The sequence below is a fragment of the Neofelis nebulosa genome, chromosome 15, assembly GCF_028018385.1.
Source record: "Neofelis nebulosa isolate mNeoNeb1 chromosome 15, mNeoNeb1.pri, whole genome shotgun sequence".
NCBI classification, from domain to species: domain Eukaryota; kingdom Metazoa; phylum Chordata; class Mammalia; order Carnivora; family Felidae; genus Neofelis; species Neofelis nebulosa.
Window position 1 is genome coordinate 50251360 of NC_080796.1, and position 17875 is coordinate 50269234.

The following is a 17875-nucleotide window of genomic DNA, read 5'->3' on the forward strand; positions in this document are numbered from 1 at the left end:
CGGGGCTCCTTACTCAACAAGGAGCTCTGAGCGGGCAGTGGAAAGGGTCGTGGGGCAGGAAACCGGCTCACAGAGAAGAAAAATAATGCTAATAATAAAACTAACTTCGGAGAGCTCTTTCTCAATGCCAGGCACTGTTCTTAGCTCCTCACCGTTCGTAGCAACTCATTTAAACTTCACGACAACCCTACAGAGTAGTACTGTTGTTTCTATTTTGTGCCTAAGGAAGCTGAGGCACAGAGAGGTTAAGAAGCTTGCCCCGAGGGCCCCTGGGTGGCTCAGTTGGTTGAGCTTCCCACTCCGGATTTCGGCTCAGGTCATGATCGCTCCGGTTCATGGACTTGAGCCCCGCATCGGGCTCCGTGCTGACTGTGCGGAGCCTGCTTAGGATTCTGTCTCCCTCTCTCTCTGCCCCTCCTCTCCTCCCCTCTCTCTCAAAATAAATAAATAAACATTTTAAAAAATTAAAAAAAAAAGAAACTTGCCCCAGGTCGCATCATACAGCTATTGAGTCAGGTTTTGAACCCAGGCATTTGTCTCTGGAACCAGATACCCGGGAAATGGCTCTTGCTTTCTGAGTAGTCCTCTCGAACTGCGTAGGGTACAAGTTATACCCTGTCCTCACCAGGCAAAGGCATGGGGCTGAGTATTCCTGAGCTGACACCTCTGGGAAGGAGGGATCTGAAGGGTCAGGTGGAGGGCCTGAGTCCTATCAGTTCAGGCTCACATTTAAGTCCTGGACCTCAGTCCTCCCAGCCCCCAAACAAAATGTCATAAAGAACCCTTTCCTTTGGCTAGGAGTGAAGTGGACTTCGGGAGGAATGTAGGATTTGTCACAGGGGTGGCCTGTGTATAAAGGAAAGTGACAACCTAGCTAGGTCTGGACGACTCATCACAGTCCCCCATTTCTCAAAACAGAACCGCCAGTAGCCCTAAAAGCGGCCACTAAAGCTTGATTGCTTGGGGCCTGACCACACATTCAAATGCTAATACCCCCCCCCCACTCCCCACCCCCACACCAAGTGCTTTTCAGCTTAAGTGATTACCCGTGAGTGCAGTGTGGCCAGGCTGGTACTTGTGAGGGGGATGGGGGTTGGTTTAACAAATGGCAAGAGCCAGCCGGTACAGACAGACACACGGGAGAGGTGAGGGGCTGGGGACAGCCCAAGTCCTGCCTGCTGCTGGGCCCAGACTGAGGACCAGGGCTGAAGAGGGTTTCTGGATGCCTCCGTGGGGGCATGCATTGGAGGGTCTGCGTGTGGACAGCCTCGGGCGTTAGAGCGGGACCGGACAGGACAGCACAGGAGCTCTCTGCTCAGGATCAGTTACCGCCCCCCCCCTCCCACCCCCGGCCCCACCCCCAGCTTCTAGCACAGACGGATCTTGAGGGAAGCTACCTTGTGCAGGCCAAGAGGGAGACGGGTACAATTAGAGTCAGAAGAATCTGGACTAGACCTTCCTTAGAAATATCTTGCGTATCGAGAGCAGGGAACCATTCAGAGAAGAGAAAACTCCAAAGCCACCTGGTTGGCAGGGTGTATAGGTATGTGCTTTGTCGGACAGGAAGGAGAAAGGGGTATTTAGATAAAAGGTTAGGGTTTTTGTTTTCTTGGTTTCTTGGGGACCTGTCTAACCACCCTGGGCAGTTTGGGAGACCCCTTTATCTCAAAGGCATCAGGGTAGATAAATGGCTTTCAGACCTTCCCCAGCCTTCTCCCAGCCTCACCTTGGCCTCTGCCCTGCATGCACCCTCTTAATTGAAGGCTTGGGCTCTTCCCCTCTACCCTATTCACTGTCTCCTTCTCTACCTATCATTTTCCCCAACTACCTACAAGTCCTGCCCTGCCCAAGACCCAGCTCTGACTCCCTCCTGCCCATTGCATGAAACCTAGTCTTTCCTGCAAGGTTTCCCAGGCCACCATCAGCCCTGCTTCCCCAAGATGCTGGCCCCCTGAAGTTTCTGGAACACAGTACAAAAGCCAGTGTCTTCCCCTGAGCTGGGCCCCTGGTCGGTCTCCCGTCTAAAAAGCCTCTGCCTCTCCCTCCAGCAGTTTGTCTCCCTTTCAGCACGCAGAAAACCTGGGCTGAAAGCCTACTTGGGGTCTGGCCCCAGACACTGTTCTTGCTTTAAAAACTCATCTCGGGGCGCCTGGGTGGCTCAGTCGGTTGAGTGGCCGACTTCAGCTCAGGTCATGATCTCGCAGTCCGTGAGTTCGAGCCCCGCGTCGGGCTGTGTGCTGACAGCTCAGAGCCTGGAGCCTGTTTCGGATTCTGTGTCTCCCTCTTTCTCACCCTCCCCCGTTCATGCTCTCTCTCTGTCTGAAAAATAAATAAACGTTAAAAAAATTAAAAAATAAAATAAAATAAATAAAAATAAATAAATAAATAAAAACTCATCTCAGTGTGGGAATTACCATAAGACCCAGCAATGCCACTCTTAGGTATATTAAGACCTGTCAACACAAAACCTTGTACAGGAATGTTTATAGCAGCATTATCCAGTTTTTAAAAAGATTTTATTTATTTTTGAGAGAAATAGAGTGCCAGCTGGGAAGGGGCAGAGAGAGAAGGAGACTCAGAATCTGAAGCAGGCTCCAGGCTCTGAGCTGTCAGCACAGAGCCCGTCGCGGGGCTTGAACCCACGAATTGCGAGATCATGACTTGAGCTGAAGGTAGAGGCTTACTTGACTGAGCCACGCGGGCGCCCCAAGCAGCATTATTCATAATAGCCAAAAAGTGGAAGCAAACCAAATGTTCATCGATGGATGGATGGACAAATGAAATGTGGTTCACCCGTACGGTGGAGTAGTATTCAGCCAGAAAAAGGAATGAGGTCCTGATAGATGCTACAACATGGAGGAACTTCGAAAACGTCATGCTAAGTGCAAGGAGCCAGGTACAAAAGACCACAGGCTGTACGGTTCCATTTGCATGAGAGTCCGGAATGGGAAAACCTATAGATACAGAAGGTAGGGCAGTAGGTTTCTAGGATGCGGAGAGGAATGGGGAGTGGCTGCCGATGGGTATAGGGTTTCTCTCTGGGTATAGGGGTGAGGGGGGGATGCCCTAAATTTAGGTTCTGGTGACGGGTTCCCAGCTCTGAGCATACTAAAAAACCACTGAATTATACACTTGGAACAGATGAGTTTTATGGTATGTAAATTATACCTCATTTTTTTTTTAAGATTTTTATTTTTTTAAGTAATCTCTATACCCAACGTGGGGCCCGAACCCACAACCCCGAGATCGAGAGTCGCACGCTCCACTGCCCCTATCTCAATTTTTTAAATGAAAACAAAATCTCAAAACTCATCCCACCCCTTCATTCACTTGTCCAACAAGCATCTTTCGAGCCAAACCCCGGTTTAGGGGAGAATACGATAGACAAGGTCCCTGCTCTCAAGGAGCTTGTGCTCTGGAGGATCGTTGTAGTGAAATGAAGGAAACAAAGCAGGACGAGGATGGAGAGTAAATAGTGTTGGGGGGGGGGGTTACTTTCACCAGGTGGTCAGGGAAAGCTCCTCTGAGGAGGGGACAGTGGAGCTGACATGTCAATGACAGGAGAGAGCCGTGCGTGCAAAGAGCTGCAGGGGAGGGGTTCCAGGCGGACAGAGCCGCTAGACCATCCTTGCAAAGCCAGCACCCCGGCGCACCAGGCAGGTCGTCACACACAGGGTGTACCCCCCCCCACCTGAGTCTAATAGGGCCTGAGCCCTGCCTTGGGCTGGGATCTCCCCAAAGGCAGTCTTTCTTGTTCCTCCCTCTGGGTGTCCCCAGCCTCAACACAGGGCCCTGACCAAGCTGGGGTGTCAGTATGGGAGCGGCCAGTTAGAGGGGAGCCACGAGAAGGCAAAAGTTGCCCCTTCCCTCTTGGCCGGCTCAAACTGTTCTCCAGCCTGCCCTAGCTCCCAGGGTGTGGCCTTGACTCCTGGTTTCTTGTCCCAGACCCCGACTCCTCTCTTGGAGGCTCCTTTTGGGCTGGAGAGAGACTCAGGCTGCCGCTGCCGCTTCCTGGGTTCTGGGCACTTCTCTTCCCTGGTCCCTCCAGGAAGATTATCAGGGTGGACAGGGGGACGCCCTGAGGCAAGAGTGTGAGAATGTCAGTGCCCATGCTGGAGTCACTCCCATGGGGGTGGCATGGAGCGGTCGTCAGCAGCATTTTTACCCACCCCTGGGACGTGGAGGGCAGGACGGGCTGGCTGGCATCTTACTGTTTACGCCCTTCCTCTGGTTTGGAGCCAGGCAGCCCCCCCTCCTCTTATCACAGAACCAGGAGGGCCAGAGCCGCCACTCCTGGCAACGCCAGGTCAAGGTGATCACGTGTGCCCTCTGGGTAAAGCAGAGCACCTGGGCTGACAGGGTCAGCAGCGTGTTCAAGGTCACACAGCAAACTGGTGGGGCGGGCACCTCCCGCAGAGCCACCATCAGGCTGGGGGAGGACCTGCTCTCTCTCCCCCGTTTCACCTGCCACTTGGAGCCGTCAATGAGTAACTTGGACATTTCTCAGGCTTCCTGAGGAAGGGTTCCCTCGACGGTCTAAGCTGTTCCTACATCTCCCCAGGCCTTGGGGGATTGCCCCCCCCCCCCTGCTTTAACTGGCCTGAATTAACCTCTGAGTTCGAGATCAGGGGAGGGAAGATCAATAACACGATGCTGGCTTTAGACTGGAATGGGAGTCCAAAAACTGGATCCTGACTCTCTTCCCCTGTCTGGGCCTGGCTCCCGATCTATACAGTGAGGGGTAGGATTCTTAGGTCCTTGCTGCCACTCCAGCAGTTCCCGCACCAGCCTCCCAGGGTCACCCCAGAGGGCACTGCAGTGGGAACAGAGAATCCAGGAGCTGGCACCCATCTCTGCCGAGCGGACTTCCCTGGGCCTGGCTGCTGGCAGGGAAGGGGGTGAGCACCGAGGAGGGGGACTGCCAGTGGCCAGGGCCAAATCCCAGCGAGTGAGCCAAGGACTGTAGCATCACACTGACTCCGCACGGCAGCCTCAGGAGACAGAGCTTACTGGCCCCATTTTATCATGGAGAAAACCGAGGCTCTAAGGAGCGATGTGTCAGTGCCTCGTCCGGAGCCGCCTGCTGGGAAGTGACAGAGGTAGGTCTAGGACCAGTCTTCTTTTCAATTTTCTTTTCCTTTTTTAAAAATCTTTTAAAAATGTTTAGTTTTGAAGGGGAGAGAGACAGAGTACAAGCAGGGGAGGGGCAGAGAGAGAGGGGGGGACACAGAATCCGAGGCAGTCTCCAGGCTCTGAGCTGTCAGCACGGAGCCCGATGCGGGGCTCGAACTCAAGAGCCGTGAGATCACGACCTGATCCGGAGTCGGATGCTCGACCGACTGAGCCACCCAGGTGCCCCCTTTCCTAAAAATTTTCTATTGAAGTATAGTTGACATACATATTATATCGTTCCAAGTGTACAACACAGTGATTTGACATTTGTCTACACGAGGACCAGTCTGACTACAAATCCCACTACATCCGTGCTGCCAAAGCTGTTTTGACATTATTATTCCATAATTTTGAAATTACCCACATTCCTAGAAGGGGCCTTTGACTAAACCATTAAGTGACCAAGCCAATTAGTACATTTCAGTCTGGCTCTGGGGTGTATCTGGGACTTCTTTTCTCTTGGCAGCAATATTCCGATCTAAAGAAATTTGTTCAGGCTGGGTTTTGGAATGCCCAGGCACAGCCCTGCTGGAGAGACTGGGGAGGGCAGGCAGCCCGGGATTGAAACACAGGCTTTCTTGTGCTACGGCTGCTCCCGCTTACTGGGGACACGTCTCCATTTCCCAGTGCCCGGGAACCGCAGGCCCGGTATGGGCTTAGCCCTCTGCAGCCCCGGCTGGTAGGCGGCAGGTTCAGATCATGGCTCAGGGGCTGGTAGCAGATGCAGGAAGGGGCCTCCCCCGGCCAGTGTTCCTCCAGCCTCTCCTTTCTGTTTTCTCCTTATCCTTTCCTGTCCGTCGCTGGGCCTGGGAACAAAAATCCCTCCCCCCCACCCCTGCCATGGGCATCAAGTGTCTTTCTCAGAAATGACGAGGTGAGAGGGTACAATAGGGGAGGGGAGAGGCCTAGACGAGCAGCCTGCCATGACCCCAGCCCTCCACATCCCCCTCCCATCTCCCCAGCCTCCTGCTGCTCCACTGGCATCCGGGCCCTGCTTGAGTCTTCGTCTCTTGCCTCTGTCCCTCGGTCTCTGTCTCTGACTCTGTCTGAGTGTCACCCCGTACAACTCCCACGTCAGCCTCCCAAGTCTCCAGGCCGTCCTGTGTGGGGTCACAAGACGAGCTTCCTCAAGCACGTTTCTCATTTGACCAGCAACATCCAGCAGCCCCGGAGGGCGCACCTTCTCAGGGCCGAGCAAGGTGCCAGGCATGGGGGCCTCTGCACTAACGGCTGCAGCGGATGCCTTGGGAGGCCGGCAGTGGGGCCAGCGGTTATAACACGAAGGGTTTGGAGCTGCCATGACACCAGCAGAGGGACCCCTGGGGGCTCATGTTCCGGTGAACAGCTGTTCCCCCATTGCCTCTAAGCCTGCCAAACGAGGCTCTGCTGACTCTGGCCCCTGCTCTCTTCTGGCCGCCCCTCTCCCCAGCCCTGCTGAGTCTGTGGCCCAGCACCAGCCCTTTTACACACACACGCAAGCTCTGTCTCTGTCTCTGCCGCTGTCTCTCTCTCTCTCTCTCTCTCTCTCTCTCTCTCTCTCTCTCCTCCATGGAAAAGCAGCATGGCATAGGGGTTATCAAGATGATCTGGGTTTGAGTCCAGACTGTCAGCGGCTTTTGCAGTCTTTCTCTGCCTCAGTTTACTGGGGGGTCAAAGAGGCACAACTGCAAAGCCTACCCGCGGGCACTGTCGTGTACACCAAGTGTCTCGGGCACCGTAAGCACGTTAGTTGTCATTTTCTTGTCTCGCAGCCTTCCTTCCCTCTCAGTTTCCCGATCCTGGGACTTTGCTACAGGGCTGATCATTAACCACGTTCGTCTAGGTTTCTCAGGGCAATAATGATAATGTGTTAATTCTTTAAGAGAGTGTGTGCCCTTGACGTGGGACCTCCATGCGTTACCGTAAAGTGGTGAGTGAGGTGGTGGAAAGGGCAAGCCATCCCATGTGCCAGCTCAACGGGGAGAATATCTGAAGGGGAGACAGGGGACCCTCTTGCCATCCCTGAAGGGAGGCCAGCCAGGATGAGGCTGGTTCCATGCCCAACATGGGGCTTGAACTCCCAACCCTGAGATCCTTGTGCAGGCGGAGGAAAAGGAAAGAGAGAGAGAGAGAGAGAGAGAGAGAGAGAGAGAGAGAGCGCTATAATGAGAAGCTTGCTGTGTTCATCACCTGTGGAGAAGTGGGCATCGCCTCTGTGCTGGGCACCGGGGAGGAAAGGGAGATTCGGAGGCCACGTTGCAGGAGGCGGAAATGCATGAACCTCAGTGAGCAGTCCAGGCTGTCAGCACCAGGGACCTGCAGAGCAGGGTGGGGGAGGATGCCAGAGGGAACAGGATGGTGGAGGGAACCCGGGAGAGACCTCAACGGGCCTCCCCACAGCACAGCCCTCCCTGTCCTCCTCCTAGTGGCCGAGGTGAAGGGAGTCCCCTCTCCCTGCTCACGCAGGGTTGGGATCAGGCAGGGATCGTGATCAGTTATCTGCCCAGCAGATCAGCCCGGAAACAAGAAAAGAGAAAATAACTGATGCTATCAGCAGAGCCCTTCTGATAAAGGATTTAATCAAAGATGGGCCAGAAGGAGAAGCTGAGGGCCCCGGGGGTCAGAGGCAAGCACTTCTGGTGAAGGACGCAGCCCGAGGGCTCTCCTGGGGGCCCCCTTCTTTTCCTTAATGTGCTGGAAACTCACATATGTCTTCTGGCCACACACCCCTCCTCCCGCCCACCTCTCCAGGTCCAGCTGCCAGAACAGCTGTTCATAATCTGAGAAATTTCCTTTATAGCCTCTGTCTTCCAGAACCTTTTTTTTTTTTTTAAAGTAGGTTCCATGCCCAACATGGGGCTTGAACTCCCAACCCTGAGATCAAGAGTAGTATCTTCTGCCAACTGAGCTGGCCAGGCGTCCCCAGAACCTTCTTGCTGCCCAACCTCCTTCACTCACATTAGCCTTTCAGCATGGTTCCAGAAAATACAAGGCATCCTTCCTTGCTCAGAGTCTGCTCATGGGGGGACAGGCCCTCAGCCTGCCTGCTGTGGGCTCCTCTGGGCCAAGGTCACCTCCCAGACACCCCTCAGTGAGGACAGCCACTGGGCCTCCCTTCCAGACACTTGGAGAGTCAAGATCTCTGTCCAAGGTGGGGAGGCACCAAATTACCCAAAGACCTTGGCTGTGGGCTTTGGTTCAGGTGGCTTGGCTTGGCGCCTACAAAGGGCCTGGCTGTCTTGCCATTCTTGTGTGGGAAGAGCGCATTGCAGCCCCGCTGGGGGGTGGGAGGGGATGTTTTGGGAATCGGGTCCCACCCCGGGTCCCACCTCCAGTTTCATGCGTTGGGCACAGTACCCCTGAGACGCTCGAAGCAGGCTCCTCCTGTACATCCATGAGAGGAGCAGAAATATCTTTGTATGTAATCTTTTCTAAGTAAGCCATTGATTTATTTATAAGCTTTTTAAAATATTTATCTTTAGACGTTTATTTCTGAGAGGCAAAGAGCACGCAAGCGGGGCAGGGGCGGGGCGGGGTGGGGGCGGACAGAGGATCCGAAGCAGGCCCCGCGCAGATAGCAGCGAGCCAGATGTGGTGCTCAAACTCAGATCCGGAGCCGACCTGAAGTCGGTTGCTCAACCGACTGAGCCACTCAAGAGCCCTAAAGGTTTTATTTTTAAGTAATCTCAACGTGGGGCTCAAATCCACAACCCCGAGATCAAGAGTCGTACACTCCACTGGCTGAGCCCGGCAGGCACCCCTATCCGCAAACAATTTGAAGTTGAAACTCGCTTCTTTTTTTTTTTTTTTTTTTTTTTTAATTTTTTTTTCAACGTTTTTTATTTATTTTTGGGACAGAGAGAGACAGAGCATGAACAGGGGAGGTGCAGAGAGAGGGAGACACAGAATCGGAAACAGGCTCCAGGCTCCGAGCCATCAGCCCAGAGCCTGACGCGGGGCTCAAACTCACGGACCGCGAGATCGTGACCTGGCTGAAGTCGGACGCTTAACCGACTGCGCCACCCAGGCGCCCCGAAACTCGCTTCTAAGTAAAATCATAGCAGGTGCACTTTGCTAAGTGCCATCACGTGCCGCTTCACACCGTTTCTTGAGTTCTTACGGCCGCCCTACGAGGTAGGGGTTGTTACCCGAGAAGACTGGGGCACAAGAAACATCTCGCCTGTGAACCCCTAGCTAATAAGTGACAGAGCTTCTTCAGCAGCCCCCTCCCCCCTCTACCAGAAGCTTCCCCTGAGGCTGCCCAGCGAGCGGGGGACAAGGAGAGGGCTCTTTATTTGAAGGCCCCAGGCCCCTCCCCTGACCTCACCCCTCTGCTCCTGTAGCCTGGCCCAGTCATTATGGGCCCTCTTCACCTCATCCCTGGCCATCTCCCTGGTGTTTGCCATCATCCCCTTCTGTCGAGATGTGAAGGTGCTGGCCTCTGTCATGGCGCTGGCGGGCCTAGCCATGGGCTGCATCGACACCGTGGCCAACATGCAGCTGGTGAGGGTCTACCAGAAGGACTCGGCCATTTTCCTCCAGGTGAGCCCGCACGCAGCCACGGGGCTGGGTGGTCACGGGGAGCTCCCGGGAACCTGTCCGCCTCTCCCAGCCCCCTCCCTGGGGTGAGATGTCTTCTACTGGAGGCCAGGTGGTAATGCAAAAAGAGAAAAGAGCACCGGGGTCTTGGTTTTATGTGGCCACCTCCCGCTGGGCCACACTGGGCCAGTATCTCTGGACTCGGGCCTCCAGAGCTCTAAAGTAGGGTCATGCTCCCTGCGTGCAGGGTGGTCCCAGGGACCCAGGTGCTCCAGAGAAGAGGTTCTTTGTGAATCGGAGTGTGCCGTGATGGGAGGGCTTGCTGTCTTCTCAGCTCCTTGCCCGTCTCTGTATTTCTCTTCCTATCCAGCCCTTCCCTTTATCAAGCTCCCTTCCCTTTGGGGTGTTAGCTGGTAGGTGTTATCATGGGAACAGCCCCCAGCTGGAGTTAAGATCTGGGAAAGAAGGAAGCGGGAGGGAGGGAATTGGCCACTGTCACCCAGTTATCTCCGGCCAAGAAGGTGACTGAGAGGAACTTCTGTCCTCATCTCTCCTGTGTCCCCATCGCTCCCCACTCTGGGGCCAGGCAGGCACTCCCCAGATGGAACACAAAGTGGGGGGGGAGGGTATGAAGCATGAGCCATTCCCCCACCCACACCACTTCTCCTCCCCGCTCCAGGTTCTCCATTTCTTTGTGGGCTTTGGCGCCCTGCTGAGCCCCCTCATTGCCGACCCCTTCCTGTCTGAGGCCAACTGCTTGCCTGCCAACGGCACGGCCAATGCCACCTCTGGCAGCCACCTGTTCCACGCCTCCAGGGTCCTAGGCCAGCACCACACCGAGGCGTGGCGTTGGTCCAACCACTCGCTCTCCGGGCTGCCTCCGCAGGACCGGGCAGGGACCCGCGTGTCGTATGCCTTCTGGATCATGGCCCTGATCAATGTGAGTGCCACCGGGGCAGGGCCGGGTGGGGACAAGTGGACCGTCACACGTGTCAGTCCATAGCAGCTCCCAGTGTAGATTCTTATGATTCCGGGCAGTGTGCTGGGCTCAAGTGTGCCCTCAGGAAGGCAAGGGGGCGGGAAGACTAACCCCCCCCCCCACCAGGGATGCATCTGAATACAAACGGGGTCGCAGGAGATCATCTTGAAGGTCCTCAGTTGTCACAATCCATGATTGCGATTCTCCAGGGAGGTAAAGCCATGAGCAGGTTGAGCACAACGGAATCAGGGTCAACTTTCTTTTTTTTTTTTTTTTTTTTTTTTTTTTTAATTTTTTTTAATTTTTTTTATTTTTGGGACAGAGAGAGACAGAGCATGAACGGGGAAGGGGCAGAGAGAGAGGGAGACACACAGAACTGGAAACAGGCTCCAGGCTCCGAGCCATCAGCCCAGAGCCTGACGCGGGGCTCGAACTCACAGACCGCGAGATCGTGACCTGGCTGAAGTCGGACGCTTAACCGACTGCGCCACCCAGGCGCCCCCAGGGTCAACTTTCAAGCCATCCGAGGCTCCATGGGAAACCAGCTCTCTCCCTCCAAGGCCAGATGAAGGGGCTCTGGGACAGAGCACCCCAGGCTGTATGGGGCTCTTCCCCGGGCTCCCTCATCGCTGGTGGGATTCCCCTGTGTCCTGCTGTGAGGTGGGCTCCCGTGGGGGTCAGGGGATGAACAAAATGACCACACCATGGCTGCCATGGTGGGAGCAGAGTAGAGAGACCACCTGCCTGTACTGGGTCAGGTACTGAGGCCCCTCTGCACCCCTGCTCTCATCCTCCCTGTCAGCACCAACTCTGTCCCTGGCCGGAAGCCTCTGGTGGTCTTTAACCCAAGACAGATCCCCTGCCAGTAGCCCAGGCTGGGGCCAGAGGGACAGGTGGGGAGACACCCCTACCCTCTCTCCAGCTTGGGAAGTACCGCAAGGAACAGCGGGAGCATCCCTGGCCCCCTGGCTCGGCCCGGCCTGGGCTGCGGGTGTGGAATATTCCAGGCGGCCATTGGCCTGGCTGCGGGATGGAGGCAATGTATGGCCCGTCGTGACAAAGGGCCTCGGTTTGCTCTGGGCCCACTTGTCACCGCTCTGCAGTGGCTGCCCAGCTGCGATGCCGTGCATGTAGCACTGAAAGGGGTCTTCGAGATCATCCAGTCCCCCTGAGCAGCACAGCAGGGGGCGTCATGCCCTCCCTGGCACAAGGGCCCGATGAGTGGCTAGCAAGACGCTGGCCAGGCTGTCACCCCGACTGCCAGCACCAGCCTCCTTCCTGCTGCCCCATAGCAAGTGCTCGTTTTTCCTTTCTTCGTAACTTTCCTTTCCTTGTACCAGAATCTTCACCGGGGGCTCTGAAAAACACACGCCCCTCTCTCGCCCTTTCCGTTTTCTGCCCATGCCTGTCACTGCTTTGGAAACAACCCAGCTTCGGGCCTGTGCCCTCCAGGGGGGCACCTGTAAGGGGAAGCGTCACCATCAGTACCGTGTCAAAGCTGAGACGCCAGGACCAGGAAGCCGGAAGGTCCAGTGTCAGCCCGAGCCCTGTTTTCTCTCGCCGCACGAGGTGCAGCCTGGAGGCACTTTGTTTGTGGCAGGATGTCCGGACTTTTTTGTTGGTTTGTTTCTGAAGATAAACAGTCCACCACAGAAGAGAATGGGGCTGTGCATGCTTGTGGGTGCACACACACACACATACACACACGCAGCCTCCCCAGAACTCTTGGACTCTCCAGGTGGAGCCTTTGCCTTCTCTGAATGGGCTTCTTATCAAGACGGGCTGTGTTCTTACCAGGCAACCCCAGCCAATCCTCTGCGAAGCCCTTCCCACCGCCCACCTCCCTGGAAAGCCCCGCTGGAGTGACCGGACTCTTTCACAGCTGTTTCCCCTCGGCCTTCACCCAGGCATTCTGCCACCGCAGGCCTCCGTGTGTGGGTTTCCTGTTTCCCCCATCAGACTGGAGGGAGGGTTTGACTCTCCCCCGTCAGACCTGGGACTCCCGAGGGCAGGGGTTGTCTCCTCCCACTGAGGCCTGATTTGCGGGGCGTGTGACTTGTTATCTTTGAGTGTGGAGGGAGGCTCCCAAGGTGCCCTCGGGGAGCAGGAGCCCTGGGAAAATGCCACCCCCCACCCCAGGGCACCAGCCTGCCTCCAGGGAGGGAGAGACCGCCTCAGAGCAGCACCAGCCCAGCTGCCTCCCATCTCTGTCAACGCGGAGATGCCCGGCGGGCTCTGGGCAACTTGCACAGCTCCCTGGGCTTCCTCTCTGTCCTAAGCAAAAAGAACTCGATTTATGTTGCAGCAGGGAGGGCAGAGGGCAGACTTGATGGGGAGCTTCCTGGCAGTGAGGGCGGTGAGACGCAGGCAGGGCACCTGAGGGAGGCGGTGGAGGCTTCTCCAGGCAACCGCAGGGGCAGGAGCTATTTCTCATTGCCCTGAGGAGTTCGCTAAACCCAAGTGGCTTGATGTAAAATAGCAACGCACACAACACCGGGCTCGTGGGTGCGGGTGTTGCCCGGACCGTGCATCTTTCCAGCAAAGGAGTCCGTGTCCCGGTTTTCCTGTTTAGACAGCGAGCCTCTGGGGACGGGCCCTCTACCTCCTCGGGTATAACATCACCCACACAAGCCCTGAGGTGGGGTCTGACCAGACAGAATCAGGGTGCCCCGGGCTCCAGTCCAGCTCCGCCCTTCCCTCCCCCATCAGCCAGTGACCAGGCACTAACACTCTCTGGTCTCTCGCTTACCGATCTGGTCTCTTCCAGTTGTAACGGGTGATGACTAAATGACAGTTTTGAGCCTCAGGTCGCCCCATCTGGAAAATGGGGATAACGAACCAAAGCAGACCTTCTTCGTGAGGTGTCATGTGTTCTCCCAGCATGAAGGAGTGTGGCGGGGGGAGGGGTCCTGCTTCGGCACCATTCAGAATAAGGACCTTAGAAACAACTTTATCTCTGACATCTCTCCTGTACCAGCGGGGAGGCCTGGTGTGAGTCCAAGATTTGCATGTGACAAGGAGCTGTCTTCAGAAAAACGGATGTGGTTAAGGTTGGACAGTCAATACACCTGGCAGCATTCGCTGGGGATGGCCTTTAGGTGGACACCCTTAGAAAAGCACCATCTTCTCTCAGGACTGTGCGGACCCGTGCCGGTCGACCCCATGGTGGTATGTGCAGGTGAGGCACGGGAAGGGGAGAGCCTGATGGGAACAGGGCTCTCCTGACCCTCTGCCCAACGCCCCCCCCCAGCTCCCGGTGCCCATGGCTGTGCTGTTTCTGCTATCCAAAGAGCGGCTGCTGGCCTGCTGCCCTCAGAGGAGGCCCCTGCTCCTGTCCGCAGATGAGCTCGCCCTGGAGACGCAGCCTCCCGAGAAGGAAGACGCCTCCTCACTGCCCCCAAAGTTTCAGCCACACCCAGGTGGGGGCTCTAATGAACTTTCACGCTCACGGCCCCACACCGAGGCGTCCCTAGTGACCCCATCCCCCGGAGGGTGAACGTAGATCACAGGCGATGATGGTTGGAAGCAAACCCCGGGCACCCATGGTCCCGTTTGGCAAGACACGGACCAGCCTGGCCGCAGGAGTGGGGCAGGCAGGCTTTTGGCTCCAGCCTGCACTCTGCCTCAGCCTGCCTGTGTGACCTTGGGCAAGTGACGTGATCTCCCTGAGCCTCGCTTCCACCAGGACTGAGGTGGACAGGAGCTGTCCCTGACAGCTGGCTGGAAGTTAGGGAAGGTGGGCGGCAGTGACCGGTCCCCAACCTGCCAGGCTCGCCCATCTGGCAGCCGCTTACCCCGGGCCTGCAGAGAGGAAGGAGCAGAAGCTGAGACTCAGCCCTGTTCTCATGTCTCGTCCAGGGCACGAGGACCTGTTCGGCTGCTGGCAGAGGAAGAACTTCAAAGGAGCCCCTTACTCCTTCTTCGCCATCCACATCACAGCCGCCCTGGTCCTGTTCATGACCGACGGGATGACGGTGAGCCTGCCCGCCTCCCCGACACTCAAGCTAGGGGCGGCAGGAGAAAGAGGGGAGCTTCAAGGTGTCCTAGAGGGCTCACCTGTTGTGCAGTCAACTCATTTAAACTAAATAAAAGTCCTAGGGGGCGGGGACTGCCTGAAGAATCGTTCGCAGCCCCTGGGTACTATGGTCTTCTGTCCCAGCCAGCTGTTTTTATTCTCCTTAACTCTGTGGGTAGGGGCCCCTCTGGTTTGTTACCAAGTGAAAGGTACCCACGTTTCTTGAGAGGTAGAGGTCTGTTCCTCCAGATAGAGGTCATGCCGTGTAAACGCGAGGGCACGCTGCTTCCCGGAACGCGTTCCAAACCTCAGCTTCTCAAGCCATGTTGTAAACAAGCTACAGTCAAGATTTGGGCCCAGCTATTTATTCTACTAGTGACCTCTGTTAATACTGTTTAGTGCCTTTTTCCAGAAATCTCTTAGGATTAGATCGGGATACTTTTGAATGGCCGATTGATTAACTGATTGCCATGCTGGGGCCTCTCCGAAGAGAAGGCCCTAAAACAGGTGACCCAGTGGGAAATACTCGTGACAGTACTGGTTGACTCCCAACTCTCAGTGTGACTTTGGGCGAGTCACTTCTCTCTGCCCCCTCCTCCGTAGAACGAGACGCGACACGTGTGCCCACCTTGTTTTCAGCTGTGGTGCCCTTCCTTCAACCAGAAACCATCCGTGGAATCCTCATAAATGAGACGTGTGGTTGTGCTCTGCTCTGGTGGGGAGGGGGGAGCGGCCCAGACCTCTCGAGACCCCCTGTGGAGAACCGGAGACACCCCTCTCCCTGTGTCCCCAGGCCTGTGCCTCTGGGCCGGTGGAATGTGTAAGCTCTACCTCCCCAGGGTCTGTCCTCTGCTCAGGCCGCGAGTGTTGTGTGATGTTGGCCCTAGGCCCACCTTTGAGCTTCTAGAAGCAGGACCAGTCCTCCCTCAGCCCTCAGCACACCTGCCCCAACCTGGTCTTCCTTCTCTGAGGGCTCAGCTGCGCTGCAGGTGTGCTCAGCAGGGCCCGTCTCTCCACAGGGGGAATACTCAGCCTTCGTGTACAGCTATGCAGTGGAGAAGCCGCTGTCTGTGGGGCACAAGGTGGCTGGTTACCTCCCCAGCCTCTTCTGGGGCTTCATCACCCTGGGTCGGCTCATCTCCATTCCCATCTCCTCCAAAGTGAAGCCAGCCACCATGGTGTTCGTCAATGTGGTAAGTGGCCTCCTTTCACTTCTTGGAGAGGCAGGAGGACCATCCACTCCTGGCCCTACCACCGCCCCAGGACATTTGCTCGGGACTGGACAGGGAGGGAATGCAGGAGTAGAGGGAGGAGAGCAGGGGGGAGAGAGATGCCGGTGAGGAAGGGGGGAATCCAGAAGGTGGAGCCTATCTGTGTGACCTTGGAAAAATCCCTTTCCCTCTCTGGGCCTCTGATTTTGTACCCATCAAAGAAAGGGGCTGTAGGAGGTGGTTACTGCCATGAGTGGAGCAGATCTCAGCTGACAGTCTGCCAAGAGTACAAGTGAAGCAGGTGCTGGCCTTGGTCCTCCTGTGTGACCTTGACACCCAGCTGGTCAGAGCCCCATGGCCAGCGGAGGCCAGGCATCCCCTGGCCTTCAGAAATCGCCGTGTCTGGGCTGGAGCCTAGGAATCTGCGTTTTGAAACTCTGCCAGATGATTCTTAAGTACCAGGCTGGTCAGGGAACTGGTCTGCCCGGAAGGCAGGGGTTCCAGGCCCAAGCGATGGGGTCAGACTTTCGACCTGACGTGTGTCCATGTCACAATCTATGACAAAGCATCCAGATTACAGATTAGGGTCGTCTAGCCCAGCCTCCCTCCAGGGCTCAAATCACCTCTGTAACATCCCCTCCAGGGAGTCCACAGTCTGTTTAACAACCTCCAGTGACTGGGAACTCACTACCTTTCCAGGCAGCCCGACCCACTGCCAGAAAGTATTTCCCTGAGTCAAGTTTCTAGCGGCAAGGGGGTTCGGAAATAATGTTGAGGCTACAGACACCAAAGATCATGAGCCCCAAGAAAAGCCTTTATATCTGACCTTATGCTGGTTGATGACTTTTAAGAAAGAAATTACTTTTTTTTTTCAGTTTTTCTTTATTTATTTTGAGAGAGAGAGAGAGAGAGAGAGAGTGAGCTCGTGACCTGAGCCAAAGTCGGATGCTCAACCAACAGAGCCACCCATGCCCCTGAAAGAAATTTCTGTTGGACATAGAGGGGAGGCAGTGTGAGCGGAAGCCAAACTCAAGAGGTTGAGGGCCGGACAGGAAGCGGAGGTGTGACCGTTGCAAATGGTCCTGAGCTGGAGGGAGTTTTGTCTGACAGGAGCCTGTTTGGAGGCCGAGGAGAAAAGGAGGGAGCCTGGAGGGAGGGGTCCCATTGTCAGAGAGAAGGGCCCCCCCCCACCCGAAGGGAAGAGGGGATGAAGAGCAGTGGAGAAGGGAGTGTCATCTCAGTGAAGAAGAGGGCCAACATGATACTGCCGGGAAGGAGCAAGTCTGCACGAGTCCTGGGGTGCAGAAGGCTCCGGGTACATGCACTACTGGGGCCCCTGCAGGACCCGAGGGCAGCTGCTTAGACAGAGGAGGGTGGGGTGGGACTCTGAGTTGGGAGGAAGAAAAGCATCTGAAGCACCCACATGACAGGCGCGGATGAGAAAAACTCACCCGGACCGTTGGGTTTTGTTTTTTACTTTTTGAAATTTTTTAATGTTTCTTTATTTTTGAGAGGGCACGAGAGAGACACAGAGTGCGGGCAGGGGAGGGACAGAGAGAGAGAGAGAGAGAGAGAGAGAGAGAGAGACACAGAATCCAAGCAGGCTCCAGGCTCCCAGCTGTCAGCACAGAGCCGGACGCAGGGCTCAAACCCCCGAACCGTGAGATCATGACCTGAGCCGAAGTCGGCCGCTTACCTGCCTGAGCCACCCAGGCGCCCCTGGACTGCTGGGTTCTAAAAGGAAACTCAGATTCCTGGGCCCAACCCAGACCTCACGAACTGGAAGGTCCAGGAGAGGTACCTAACGATCTGTATATTTAACCAACACCCCAGGGGGTTCATGTCACCAAGCAGATTTGGGAAAACAGTGTCCTAGAACAAGTGACTCCCAAATACATTAGTGGTGGTTTGGGAAGATACGGATTCCCGGGCCCCTCCCCCGGAGACTGTGACTCGGGGTGTGGAGAGGGGCCTTGGCGC

The 17875-nt window shown here is 55.9% G+C and overlaps 1 protein-coding gene across 5 annotated transcripts in view; it reads left to right on the plus strand.

Annotated features, from left to right (window-relative positions):
• Positions 1-17875, plus strand: part of MFSD4A (major facilitator superfamily domain containing 4A) — a 31491-nt gene that overhangs the window by 2292 nt on the left and 11324 nt on the right. For 4 of the 5 annotated variants that reach the window (XM_058701501.1, XM_058701498.1, XM_058701499.1 and 1 more), the window contains exons 2-6: positions 9495-9693; positions 10370-10630; positions 13920-14088; positions 14528-14643; positions 15704-15877. In XM_058701501.1, the coding sequence (XP_058557484.1) occupies positions 9495-9693; positions 10370-10630; positions 13920-14088; positions 14528-14643; positions 15704-15877 (919 nt within the window). Of the gene's footprint in view, positions 1-5080; positions 5100-9494; positions 9694-10369; positions 10631-13919; positions 14089-14527; positions 14644-15703; positions 15878-17875 lie in introns of those variants that run through there. The other variant, XM_058701502.1, reaches the window with a different exon arrangement.